This window comes from Eptatretus burgeri, chromosome 17, assembly GCF_056783735.1.
Source record: "Eptatretus burgeri isolate ZD-2024b chromosome 17, Ebu_testis_v1, whole genome shotgun sequence".
Taxonomy (NCBI): domain Eukaryota; kingdom Metazoa; phylum Chordata; class Myxini; order Myxiniformes; family Myxinidae; genus Eptatretus; species Eptatretus burgeri.
The window spans coordinates 55,651,092-55,665,346 of NC_140977.1; the positions used below are offsets into that span (position 1 = coordinate 55,651,092).

The 14,255-nt window shown below is 44.0% G+C and overlaps 1 protein-coding gene across 6 annotated transcripts in view; it reads left to right on the forward strand.

The window, feature by feature from the left end:
• Window positions 1-14,255, forward strand: part of LOC147010166 (uncharacterized) — a 99,097-nt gene that overhangs the window by 33,079 nt on the left and 51,763 nt on the right. For 2 of the 6 annotated variants that reach the window (XM_085862514.1, XM_085862513.1), the window contains exon 2: window positions 7,329-7,481. The exons of 3 other annotated variants lie outside the window; for them this stretch is intronic. In XM_085862514.1, the coding sequence (XP_085718640.1) occupies window positions 7,358-7,481 (124 nt within the window). In that variant the 5' untranslated portion in view covers window positions 7,329-7,357. Of the gene's footprint in view, window positions 1-7,328; window positions 7,482-14,255 lie in introns of those variants that run through there. One more of the 6 variants, XM_085862516.1, reaches the window with a different exon arrangement.

Below are 14,255 nucleotides of genomic sequence, written 5' to 3' on the forward strand. Positions count from 1 at the left end.
TTCTTCTTCTTGTTCTTCTTCTTGTTCTTGTTCTTGTTCTTGTTCTTGTTCTTCTTGTGAAGACAAAACCTTAATCTCTTGGACTTGGCTCTTGTATATACAAGATCCGGATCTCCTTAAATACTGAGCACATGTACACATCCTCACATTGACGGTGCCTTTTGAGAGCGTCTATCATGAACTTTTAAATATATTCGGACATTTGCTTTAAAGTTTCGAAAAGTTCACGTTACTATTTAAAGATTATTCCATTTATCGTATTGTAATTTCGTAAATACACTATATATCGTAAATACGTAAATACATTATGACGCATTTTGCTATTGGCATCCGTCAAGTCATCAGTCATGCCAATAATGATGCCTGTCATGCAGGGCTATGTAAACTATCTATCGAGTCGAGACTTTGTTTCAAATAAGATTTTTCTGTTTGACGATAAGCCTGAGAAATTCAGGACATGGTGTGCGGCCTTCCAGAACATCATCGGAGGAGTACCACTCGCATCTGATGAACAGTTTACCTCTTGGATCAACAAATGGCTGATGGTTCAGAATCCAAAGCACTCAGAGTGTCTTCACCAAGTCTTCATTTCTAACCCTGATGTCAGTTTGGAGCAGGTCTGGAATCTCGTTCAAGAAAGATTCGGCAGTGATGAAGCAGTTGCACGATCATTGCTTTTTCTTGCGTTTGGCTGCCGGGTAGCTATAATTTTGTTGGGGCATGACTATGCCGCTAATGCTGTGCCCCTATACCAGTACACTGGTAATCATTTCACCGACCTCAGAAGGATGACAGGCTGAGTCAACCCCACCTGGTGTTAATTCAGTGGCCAACGGGGTTCAAACTCAGTACCCTAAGATCCCAAGCCAGCAACCCTAACTACTAAGCCAACACCAGGCTGAATCATTGCTAAACAAGCGAGAACTTTTGCTCAAATTCTCTCCTCATGACCACAAAACTTTGCAGAAGTTCAGCGACACCATCGAGGAAATAGAGGCTGCCAAAAACGATTGTTCCTTTCCCGGATTTGCAGCTTTGGATATATCTGTTCCTCAAACCAATCATAGCGAAGCTTCCACCTCACCTTGTGGATTGTTGGAGGATGGAGGCCTTTATGTTTAAAGAAACCAACAATGTCACTTTTCTGCCATTTTCGATGCTCGCATCCTTCATTCAACACAGTGCAAAGATTCAAAATGACCTCAGTCTGATTGTTTCCTCAGGATATGATGATGGATCATGTTCTTCAGTGACTAAGGTGAAAGCTCCACTCACCATGAAGAACAGAACTTCTGCCTTCACTAATGACGCTCGTCTCAGGGTCAGAGTAAACCACCCAGGTCATGAGTGAATTGCTGCCACATATTGTCGAGCAACCGACCGCAGCAGTCGCGCCACCTTCTGAAAATCAGCACACTCGTCGAATGGAAGGATCCGCAACAATTCTACCCTATTCACAGGACCAAACATCCTCTTGCACATTACAGAATATTCAAAGCAAAAACATTACAATCCAGACTCATCTTTCTTAACCAATGGATGTGCTCTGTCAACTAACCATTCAGCCAAGGAGTGTCAAGTAAAATTATGTTGTTCTCAGTGTGACAGCACCCGTCATTGCTCTGTACTTCATCATGCCAGTTGTGCTGCCCTCAACAGTTCAAAAAGTTTCTGATAAATTACCTCCCTGCCGAACACAGAGAGAGTATCGGATAGACTTCAAAAGCATGGTGAGGAGCAACCCTTGGTGATTCGCAGGTGTATGGGCATTTGTGATTGTCGTGAATCCAGAGGAAGGTCTTGTTCCAAAATCTGTGTGACGGTATTCATCGCTGGTAATCCTGAAAACTTTCTGAAAACTTATGCTGTGTTGGATGACCAGTTAAATCGTTCTCTGGGCCGCAGCAAACTCTTTGACTACTTCAACGTGTTAAATAATTAATCTATTCCCCTATGAACACCAAACCTGCTTTGGAACTATGGCAGCCATTGGTGGGCGTGTCAGGGATCTGATCATCGAATCTTTCGATGGAATCGTCCACCTGCCACTTCCGAAGCTAACCGAGTGTAATGCTATTCCTTGTAATTCCTCTAAGATTCCATCGTAATTCCTTGTAATTCCTCTAATCTTAGAGGTAATTCCTCTAAGATTCCAACACCGGGGGTCGCAAGGCTTCACTTGCGTGTACGTCCTATCGCTGAAATGTTTCCCAAACCTGACCCAGAAGCATACATCTTGCTGTGAATTGGACGAGATGCTCCTCAGCTGCTTAATGTCAGAGAATCTCGTAATGGATCACCTGGGCACGTCGTATGGACCTTGGACGGGTGGTAATTGGTGATTTATGTCTCGATGACGTTCAAAGCCCTGAGCGAGTGAAGGCTTATCGTACCCACGTTGTCGACAATGGAAGACAATCAGTCTGCTTGCAATGCCCTAATCGTGTCACGTCATTCTTCAACATTGTCACATACCTTCGGGTCAGCTCTTCGGAAGATCCTGCGACCACAGAGCCTTCCACGACAGGGTTGGCAGTGGCGTCTATCAGCAAACAAGGAATGATGATAAGCCAGGTCGCTCCATAGAAGACAACCATTTTCTCGCGATGATGGTGGATGGATTCATCAGGAATGACAATGGCAATTGGGTGGCTCCGTTACCCTTCAGAGATGATGTAAAACTTCCAGACAATCCATCCCTTGCAATTAACCACTTAAAGTCCCTTTACAAGCTTCGGGATAAGAAACCAGCCCTTTAAACAGCAGTACGTCGACTTCATGGCTAAACTCTTTTTCCAAAGGACATGCTGAGCCTCTTGAACCAGTAACAGAGGCAAAACGACCACGATGGTATCTTCCTCATTTTTCTCTCTTCCATCCATGCAAACCTGAATGTTTGTGTGGTGTTCGACAGCAGTGCTACCTATCATGATGTCTCACCAAATAAGGTACTACCTCCTGGTCCAGACCTCGTCGATAGTCTCTTCGGCGTATCAGTATGCTTCAGACAGGAACCCATCGCCATTATGGCTGACGTAGAGCAGATGCTCTATTGTTTCGATGTGCGTGAGGATCACCGAGGCTTTCTGCGATTTCTTTGGTTTAACAATAATGACCCCAAAGCGGACATCTCCAAATTTCATATGAAGGTGCACATATTTTGGAACAGTCCTAGTCCTGCCACTGCTGCCTATGGATAACGTAAAACTGTGTCAAATGGTGAAGAAAAATACGGGTGCGACGCAAGCCATTATGTGGAAAGGAACTTCAATGTTGATGATTGTTTGGTTAGTTTACCTGCCTTTGTTGAAGCCATAGTCCTGACTCGTACCAAGGCGATGTTGTAGACTGTGAATCTGTCTGCACAAAATCGCTTCCAACAGCATGGAAGTGATGGCTCATTTTCTAGACAGTGAGCATGCTAAGGATTCACGTGACCTTGACCTTGGTGCTGAACCGCTACCTGTTCAGTGGTTACTTGGAGTGTCATGGGATTTGGAAACTGATACCATCATCTTTACTGTTCCAAACATAGACAAGTCATTCACCAAGGGTGGAGTTCTTTCTGCAGTCAACAGCATTTATGACCCCTTCGGTTTCTCAGCACTTGTTACGGGAAAGATGTTGCTGCATCACATAACCTTACCTGACAATGCTGAAGCTGAGCTTGGATGGGATGAACCACTTCCTGAACATTTCAAGAAACAATGGGACAACTGGTGTGCCTCTCTTTCCGTTCTCACCACCGGGAGCATCCTGTGTGCTTATTGTCCTTATCCAATGTCTGAAAACATGCTGTGGGTTACACATTTTCTCAGACACATCGACTGAGGGAATTGGTGTTTGCAGTTATTTGCGGCTTGTCAACAGCAACGGTGAGGTCATTGTAAGTTTTGTTGCAGGAATAGCAAGGCTGGCACCGCTATAGACAAGTATTCCCCATTTAGAACTCTGTGCCACTTGTTCTGGCTGTCAAATTGGTCGACATTATCACTGACAGGATGGACATAGAACTCAACTCCGTCACTTTCTCGATGGACAGTCGTGTGGTGCTTGGACATATAAACAAGGAATTGTGGCATTTGGGTGTGTTTGTGGCCAACCGTGTTCAAAGGATCTGTAAAAGTACATCACCTCAATGGAACTACGTGGCAATCGACATTAACCCGGCAGACCTTGACACTTGCTCCGTAAAAGCCTATGACCTGATGGAGTCATTATGGCTGTCTGAGCCAAGATTTCTCTGGGATTCTGAACCACCCATTAAACCCACTTTGCCTGCTATTGAGTCAGTAATGATCTGGAGTTTTGTTCCGTAGCTATATTTGCTACCAAACATGAGCGTTTATTGGGAACAGAACGTTTCACACGTTTCTCGAAGTGGAAGTCAACAACCAAAGGTGTTGCTTTGTTGGTCCACTTCATATGCTTGTTCAAGTTAAAAAGGCAGCCAGACAATCAACGGTCAACATGACCACCGACAACTTCCAGTTCATCTGATGGAGGAGGCTACAACCATCATAATTGGCAATGTTCGTGAGTCCTCTTCCTCGGAAGTTCACAGCCTCACGAGCGGCAAGCAAGTGGACAAGCGCAGCACCCTGCAAAAATTGAATTCTGCCTTCAGCGATGAAGGAATTACCAGCATCTGTGGTAGACTCGACAGAGCAGTTCGAAGTGACAATGAGCGACATCCAGTCATACAACCCAAACAGCATCGCGTTACGACCCACGTTGTACATTGTTATCATGATAAAATTATTCATCAAGGTAGAGACTTCACAAGTGCCACTATTCACTCCGATGGATATTGGATTGTTGATGGCAAGCGTCTCATTTATGGTATACTGAACACGTGTGTCACGTGTCGTAAACTCCAAGGGAAATGTGTACAGCAGCAAATGGCTGATCTTCCTCCTCAACCACTTCTACCTTCTGCTCGCTATACTCACATTGGCCGTGATGTCTTTTGGACCGTAGAAGGTTCTCACCCGTCATACCGGGGGCAGCGACTCCTCTGGAAAATGCTGGGCCGTATTATTTACCTAAATGTCAACATGAGCAGTGCACATACAAGTCATTGGGGGAGATGACTGCATCATAATTTATCAATGCACTGCACTGCTTTGTGGCTGTCTGTGGGCCTGTTAAAAGCTCACTTTCAGACTGTGGAATAAACTTCTCTGGGGCTCAAAATGTGTTAAATGATGCCCTCAAGGAAATGGACAAAAAGTTTGACAGATACTTGGACAACAAAGTTGAGTGGAAGTGCAAACCTCCCCACCCGCCCCACCCGCCCCACGCGCCGCATATAGGTGGAGTGTGGGAATGAATAATCGGTGTCTGTTGTGGAATCCCAGACGTGATTCTCTTGGAGATGAAAGTTTCTCGAACTCACGAACTCCTTACTACCTTCCTGGCAGAGAAATGCACTATTGTCAATGCTCGTCGACTTGTATCTGTGTCTACAGATCCAGACATGCCAGAAATCTTGACACCAGCGGTACGACTTACCATGAAGACAGCGTTTCTTCGTGCACCACCAGGTGATTTTGGTCATCTTCAAGGCATCATCGGCTATCAGTGGCGACGAGTACAGCATTTGGCGAATACCTTCTGGTCACGATGGTTCAACGAATATCTTCCAACCCTGCAGCCCCTAACGTGATGGCAAGTCAAGAAACGTAACCTTTGGATCAGTGATATCGTTCTGCTGAAGGCAGATGTTCACAGGAAGGACTGGTCCTATGGACCTGTGATTGAGACATTGCCCAGCACAGACGGTCGCGTTAGAAAAGTGCGAATTCACACCATGAATGACGGCAAACACCATATCTACCTGTGACCCTTGACTGAAGTCGTACTGCTTCTACCAGCAGTGGAAAAGTGAAGTCCTTCATTTTTTTTCTATCTAATTCCATTGTGAATTTCATTGAATTGTCGACATGAGCAGTGCACATAGATCTTCAACAGTCACTTAGATCTTCATTGAATTCCATTGTGAATTTCATATTGTTGTGTTGTTTCCACGATGTCCCTGTATAATCATGTACTATGTAGTCAGTTTATTTTAGTTTTTGTAAAATGTTTAACATTTTTGAGAATATTCGATAACAATTTGACTATTTTGAGCCAAGCCACATAATTGTCTTTAAGGAGTGTGATGTAACCGTTTGAATGCAAAATGCATATTTATGCTCTGCTCATGTGTTGCGTCCTCTCCACTGGGATGGGTGTGGGGGTTTCGGCTCTTTCTTGTCTGGCGGAGCTGTGGTTGTGTGTGGAAAAAGCACGGTTTTTACCGTCACACTTGGAGTGTTTTAAAATAAAGTGAAAAGTGATTAAAACCTCTCAGTCTTGGTAAGCTGCCTGGGGCATTCTTTCTTCAAATAATTTGGACACTGAGGCCATTCCAGGTTAATGAGCAAGGTCTATTGAACAAAGTGAGCATGCAACTTTCAGATTGTTGTCAAAACTTTATCAGTGTCTGTGTTGCCTTCCCGTCCATCAGCAAAGCAATGGGCATGCTTTACCTGCCAACCCTAAATGCCTTGCTATTCCTTCAAAAGGACCACGGCCTGGGGGGCGTTTCGTTTGCAAATGACTTGCTTTTGCTGCTATATTGCCAACGGGATGCCCCAGGGACATACGTGTTCCTTTTCAATTAATATGCTTCCAGGCAATGTGTAACCGGAACATGCCCAACAGGGACGAAATTTTTTTTTTACCCCCCCAAAAACGCTTATTTCTCAGAAGTCAGAATCGACGTCTATTCCCATTCACCACTGAATTCTTTTCAATTCCATGGTTGGAATCTATGCCCACCACGATGAAGCACTCAAGCAAGCACTCCAACGAGACGGTTGATGAGGAATGGTTGGCTTGGCAAGTGATGAGCAATCGGTTATAACAAACCTGGTTTTGTAGTTATGAAAGACTCACACGCACATGCACATGCGCACACACACTTATTGTATCGTAATATAATGGGTGTAAGCCTGGAACTTCTAACACACTTTTCTCTGAACATATTCTGTTCATACTTCCGAAATCTTCACATTATGTGTTCCATGTATTTAGGCAGGTGATAGTGGATTCAAAAAATCGAATAGAGATGGAATAGCTATAAATAAGGCCTTTGTAGAGTTCGTTTTGCGTCCGCTGTGATTTCTGGCGACCGTAGTGACATCTCCACCCCACTGGCGAAACGACAGTTTTTGCATCCAAAATTCATCTTCACCCTAATACCTTTTGTAAATATATAAAAGCAAACGTATAAAAAAGTAAAATATGAAACTATAGACACAACTTTTCTTTTGTCCCCATAGTGACATGCTGAGACAGAGATGTCTGAAAAATGCCGCCACCCAAACAACGCAGAGCATCGATGGTTGGGGTGTCCAATCGTGCACGACGAGATAGGAAACGGAGGCCTCTAGCATCGCAAAGTGCCAGCCAGTTGCCCGCTCTTGATACAGCAAGTACACCTCATAATGAATACCCTGCTGTGCGAACTGTTTTCGAAGAGTGTAACATTCCGCCCCATAATTGTGGTTCGCTGTATGACGTCTCATGTCCCCATTGTTTGGCGTATCGATGGTCTGATGAACTTGAAGGACAATGCTGCCAGTGAGGAAAACTGAGGCTAGAATCCACAAGGGAACCACCCAGTGAAATTTATTCACTTTAGACTTCACAGCACTTCATAGACAATTTGCGGGCCTACAACAATGTACTAGCACTGGCATCATTAGGTTGCAATGTGGCCACCAATGTCTGTTTCAACCCCATGTTTAAAGTCCAGGGTAAATTGTATCATACCCTTGGGTCACTCCTCCCTGATAATGGAGAAGAACCACCTAAATTTGCACAATTCTTTCATCGTACCGCTAATGAAGTTCAGAACTGCTTATCACATGTTCATGATCTTAATCACGATACCCTATTGTTGCTGCAACACTTCCTTCGTTCTGTCAATCCATATATTCAATCATTTAAATCTGCTATGGAATTATCATCAACGCAACCCGATGTACAAATTGTTTTACATGCAAGCAAGAAACTAAAACCCAGTAATGAACACTGCCGAAGATATAACTTGCCATCAAATTCTGAAGTTGCGGCCCTGCTGCCTGGAGACCAGAAACACAATCTAGACATCATTATACATTGCAGAGGAGGGACTCTGCAGCGGATAGACACTACACCGTTTGTGCGATCCGCTGCACTATGTCCTGCTTTTCCCGTATGGAGAAGATGGATGGCAGCTGAATTTGAAGAAGGAAGGTGGATGTACTCTCACTGCTCTGGATTATTACCATCATCACCTGCAGGTCAGGAAAGACTCACAAAACAACATCATGAAAAGTCGTTGGGTGCTGCAACAATATGCGGTCGATCAGTGGGCGAAAATCGAAAAATCACGATTGCAGTGGGTTGAAATGAGCCAGAAATCGAGACGTGTAGAGAAATACAGCAGACTATATGACGCAGTGCACGCTGGCGATGATGCAGTTCCTGGCAGGAGGATCATTTTGCCACCGATGATCACAGGGTCACCCCGATTCTACAAGGAGGCATTCCAAAATACAATGACCATTATGCGAGTTCTTGGTTAGCCGGACTACTTCATTTCATTCACAACGAATCCGAAATGGCCCGAGATACAGTCGTCTATTTCCTGGTGAGCGACCACATGACAGACCGGACATCACATGTCGTGTTTTAAAATTGAAACTGGATGCATTTATGACAGATGTGCTTGGAAAAGTGATAGCACACACCTTGACTATCGAATGGCCGAAGCGTGGGTTGACCCACGCCCACATTTTGCTAATCATGGCCAAAGAAGCCAGACCATTGTGTCCAGAATATATCGATCAGGTGGTACGAGCCGAGATTCCTGACAAGGTCACAAATCCGACCCTTTATAATGTGATAACATCCATGGACCATGTGGAAACAACAACCGAAACGGTGTACAATGGAATGGAAGGAGACTGTGTACAACGGCACTGTACACAGGACTTCCCTAAACCATATCGCTTGACAACAACAATGCTCGATGATGGTTATCCGCAATACAAGAGACGTCATGCTTGGGATGGGGGAGCTTCACACTGTATCAAAGGGAACTCGAAAGATTTCATGGTTGATAACTCATTCGTCGTACCATACAATCCATACCTATAAGTGCGGTTCAATGCCCACATCAATGTAGAGGTCGTTCATTCCGTTCAGGCTGTCAAGTACCTGTACAAGTACATCACGAAGGGTCAGGATCGAATAATTTTCAGCGTGAATCGGTCCGGACAGGAGATTGCAACTTTCAACGAGGTCGAGAATTTCGTCAATGCCCGGTACATTTCAGCAAGTGAAGCATTGTGGAAACTATGGATTCTACATTCATCAAAGATCGCCGGCTGTTTAAAGTTACCGTGCCATCTACCTGATGAACCAATCGTATTATTTGAAGAACACGAAGCCGCAAATGTTGCTGAGAGAGGACCGCCAACAACTAAGCTGACAGCTTTCTTTATGACTAATCACACTGATCCATCGGCCAGGAACATCCTGTACGCAGATTTCCCTCGATACTTTACCTGGAATGCCAAAGACAAGAAATGGCAACGTTGGAAACGAGGCATTCGAGATGAAAATAATGATGTTGCGCAAACACTCGGTCGAACACCTACAATAACGCTCAGTCCACATCAGTCTGAACGGTATCATTTACAGATGCCTTTGCACAACCGGAGTGGAGCCACCAGCTTCGAAGATTTAAGAATAATCGAAGAACACATCTGCCCTACGTTCCAGGAAGCCTGCCTCCGCCTGACCCTGCTGTCAGACGACGACGAAATCAACAGAGCCATGGAAGAAGCCACAAACTTGCAATTCGGGGATCATCTGTGTAACTTCTTTGCCACCATTCTTCTGTACTGTCGACCTCCGGATCCGCTCCAGTTCTGGCTATCATGGAAATTGGAACTCTGCTGGGATCTTATGATGAGATACAATTGCGACACAATATCGGACAACATTGAAAATGAAGTATTGTTGTATCTACAAGAACGCGTTGAACGAGAAGGTATGGATATAAGCAAGGATTTTTTTCCTTCCAGCGCCAAAAGTTCAAATGCTTTAGGAAGAGAGACAGACACGATTACTCAGGGAGGAAATGGACTTCGACACGAATGCCCTAGCAAGAACAGTGGATCTTCTGTATCCAATGCTCAATACTGCACAGAAACATGCCTTCGACGTTGTTATGCCTTGCGTTCGCAACGACGAAGGAAAACGTTATTGTTTGAATGCAAGTGGAGGGACAGGAAAGACCTATCTCCTCAATGTCATAATTGATGCAGTTTGAGCACAGCACAAGATTGTACTTCCGACAGCGTTATCTGGCATTGTAGCCACGCTGCTGCACAATGGGCGAACGCTACATTCGCGTTGTAAAATCCCTTTGAACTTGAACGAACATTCCACGTGCCAAATTTCGAACAATGCCTCTACCGCTAAACTCTTTCGACTTGCCAAGATGCTCTTCATCAATGAGGTAAGTATGGGCCACAGGTACCTGTTTTAATGCCTGAACAGGTCTCTTCAAGATGTTTGAAAAAATTCTCATTTGTTTGGTGGCATTACAGTGCTGTTTGCTGGGGACTGGAAACAGTTACTTCCTGTTGTACGACACGGCAGCCGACCTCAAGTAGTGGAAATCTCCCTGAAAGCGTCATACATCTGGAAGAGCGTCCACATGTTGTCCTCACAGAAAACATGCGGACTAAAAAGGATGATGACAGCAACTTTGCTGAGTACCTCAATACTGTTGGAACTGGTTCTGTGCCACTCCTTTCAACAATGGAGCTCGAGGTCATCGAAATTTCAGAACAGTTCCACTTGCCAACCAGTCAACTGTCAGACCTGGTCTCCTTCGTGTTTGATTCACTCACTCAAAGATTCACAGATCGGGAGTGGCTGTGTTCAAGAGCTATCATTGCCCCAACGAATGATTTCTTCTTCTTCTTCTTCTTCTTCTTTCGGCTGCTCCTGATAGGGGTCGCCACAGCGGATCATCCGTATGATCCGCATAGTGATTTGGCACATGTTTTAAGCCGGATGCCCTTCCTGACGCAACCCTGGTCGCCTCTTACGACACAGAGATATGGTACACCTATTTTAACCGGGGTATACATGGCCCAGTACACTGGTACTCACTTCGCCGACCTCGGAAGGATGACAGGCTGAGTCAACCCCCTGGTGTATTAATTCAGTGGCCCAATGGGGCTTGAACTCAGGACCTTTTGGATCCAAAGCCACTGCCCTAACCACTGTGCCAACACCAGGCTCTTTGCCCCAATGAATGATGCGGTTGAAATAATTAATAACCACGTCATAAATAAATTTCCGGGTGAAACCATGGAGTACCGAAGCGCAGATACAATCGAAGAGGACAGTCATCAGTTCCCCATATAGTTCAAAAATACCTTGACACCATCAGGCATGCCTCAACACAAAATTGTGCTCAAAGAACATTGCTGCGTTATGTTAGTACGGAATTTCCACCTGACCAATGGACACTGCAATGGAACCCGGTACAGTGTCACAGAACTGCATCAACACGCCATAGAAGCTGAGATAGCCATTTGTCTGCACGCAGGGAAAAGGCTGTTCATTCCACGCATCCCACTCATTCCCAGTGACAATACTTACCCCTTCCAAATGAAACTCCCGCAATTCCCCATTAAGCTCGCATTCGGCATAACCTCAAACAAGGCCCAAGGTCAGACCCTAGAGAGAATTGGTATTTACCTCCCAACTGACATGTTCTCTCATGATCAGCTGTATGTTGCGATGAGTCGCGTGACCACCAGTTGTCAACTTAAAATTTCAGCAAATGAACCAAACAAGACAAAAAATATTGTTTATAAAGAAGTCCTGTAGCATGTCAAACTACAGTAATCAACATTTACGAATACAGAATACAGAATTTTATTGCATGAATTCATACAAGGAATAATATTGGTACGTAAGACGATATGTACAGGGGCCGTATTCTCAAGCACTCCGACTGGGACTCGGCCGTCGGTTCGGCCGTAATAGGCTCCCGCATATACATTTTCAAAGAGGGAATCGATGACGTCACAATCAGCAGCGTTCGGCGGCAAACCGACGGCCGGGTCCCAGACGACGTGCTTTGCTTAACCAAGTCCATGAGTTCAGGACGTTTGTTCAACTCGGCATTTATGACTTTTATGCTGCCATGTTGTTAATCTGTTGATGGAGGTAATATAGAAACGATGAATATGTAAAATCGTTCGTGTTACTCATCCTGCACTATGTGTCAAGGCCAACAATCTAAAGCGACCGGTCTCAAACGCTACCATGGGCACCCAGACACACCACCAATATCAACTGATCTGTTGAATGCGGCATAAAACATCCAACGAAATTACCGTAACCGAGTATTGTGATCCGTCTTGTCCCCCACACCCGTCGTAGACGGGTACATCTGCTAGTATGTATAATTACGAGCAAATACAACGACAGGATGGGAAGGTAGCGTGAGGGGAGGGGAAGAAGGGTAGCGTGAGGGGAGGGGAAAAGAAGGAAGGGCAAGGGAAGGAAGCGTGAGGCTCGGCAGCATACCAAGGCATAACCGGAGCGATAAAACAAGCCCAAACAGCAACGTTTTCTTTTTAACCACCATGTTGTATATGAAACTGGGCAGAATATCTCTTCCTCGTTCATAATCTTCTTCGCTTATAATAATGTGAGTCTCATTCAATCCCGTTTCTCATTTTGATTAGATTCAGAAAATGCTGATTATACACCGTGTTTTAAAAAGCATCACAAAGCAGGTCACTCTACTTGTTACACAGGTGAGAGAAGCATACGAAAAAGCAGTTGATATTTCAATAATTAATTCGCACCGATTTTTTTTAAAGGGTGAAAGTAAATTTTTGTTACTTTTTTATTATTATTATTATTTTTTTTGAGCAATTATGCAAAGATTGGTATTCCTATGAGTGGAGCGGCGGATCTTATGGCTGGTGGCTTTGAAACGAACAACTAAGCAGCTTAGTGAGCACTCACCAAGTGCCTTCGCACTCAAGCAAGCACTCCAACAGAACGCCTGGCCAGGCAAACTATTACCGATCAGTCGTAAAAACCCATGCGCCCGAAAATGCCAAAGCAATGTCCGAATTGGATAAATTAACACTTTTTTTTTTAGCATCGGAACTGGTGCTAAGTTCAAGTCTGGATGTTAAATTTTGTAACTCGGCTTTCTTTTAGAGATTCTCGAGGTTATGGCCTGTGCAGAAATGAAATTAAGCCATGAACGCTGGCGTCTCCGGGTGTTTATAAGCATTGCAATGAATCAAGCGATTTGTAGCTTTGATGATCAGACATTCGATACTATGCGTAAGGAAAGTGGGGGGAAAAAACTATCGTTAAGAAACTGTTGCAGCCTGTTCCAAGTCAAGGCCAAAAACTTATGATTCTTGTGAACTGACAAAGGGCTGACGGAGATCATGCGCTGCAATCTTAGTAAGGCTTATTTTGGTTTTTTTGTGATGAGCACCCCCAAAATTATCTTCAAAAGGGGTGTTTGAATTCACCGAAACACCCAATTTTCATTCATGCACACCTTGGAGTTCCTTTAGTTTGGGGCTGCTCAGTTTCATGATTTTGGAGTTATGGAAGAGATTGGTGGACTGACACACTGACATTTATTATTAGAGATAGCATACATACTGTCTGTCTTTCACTCTCTATTCTCTGTCTGTCTCTATTTCTTTCTCTCTTTCTTTCTTTCCTTCTCTCTCTTTCCTTCTTTCCTTATTTCTTTCTCTTTCTCTCTTTCTTTCTTTCCTTCTTTATTTGTCTCTCTCTTTATTTATTTATTTATTTATTTCTTTGTCTCTCTTTCTTTCTTTCTTTCTTTCTTTCTTTCTTTCTTTCTTTCTTTCTTTGTCTCTTTCTTTCTTTCTTTCTTTGTCTCTCTCTTTCTTTCTCTTTCTTTCTTTGTCTCTCTCTTTCTTTCTTTCTTTCTTTCTTTCTTTGTCTCTCTCTTTCTTTCTTTCTTTCTTTCTTTCTTTGTCTCTCTCTTTCTTTCTTTGTCTCTCTCTCTTTCTTTCTTTCTTTCTTTCTTTCTTTCTTTGTCTCTCTCTTTCTTTCTTTGTCTCTCTCTCTTTCTTTCTTTCTTTCTTTCTTTCTTTGTCTCTCTCTTTCTTTCTTTGTCTCTC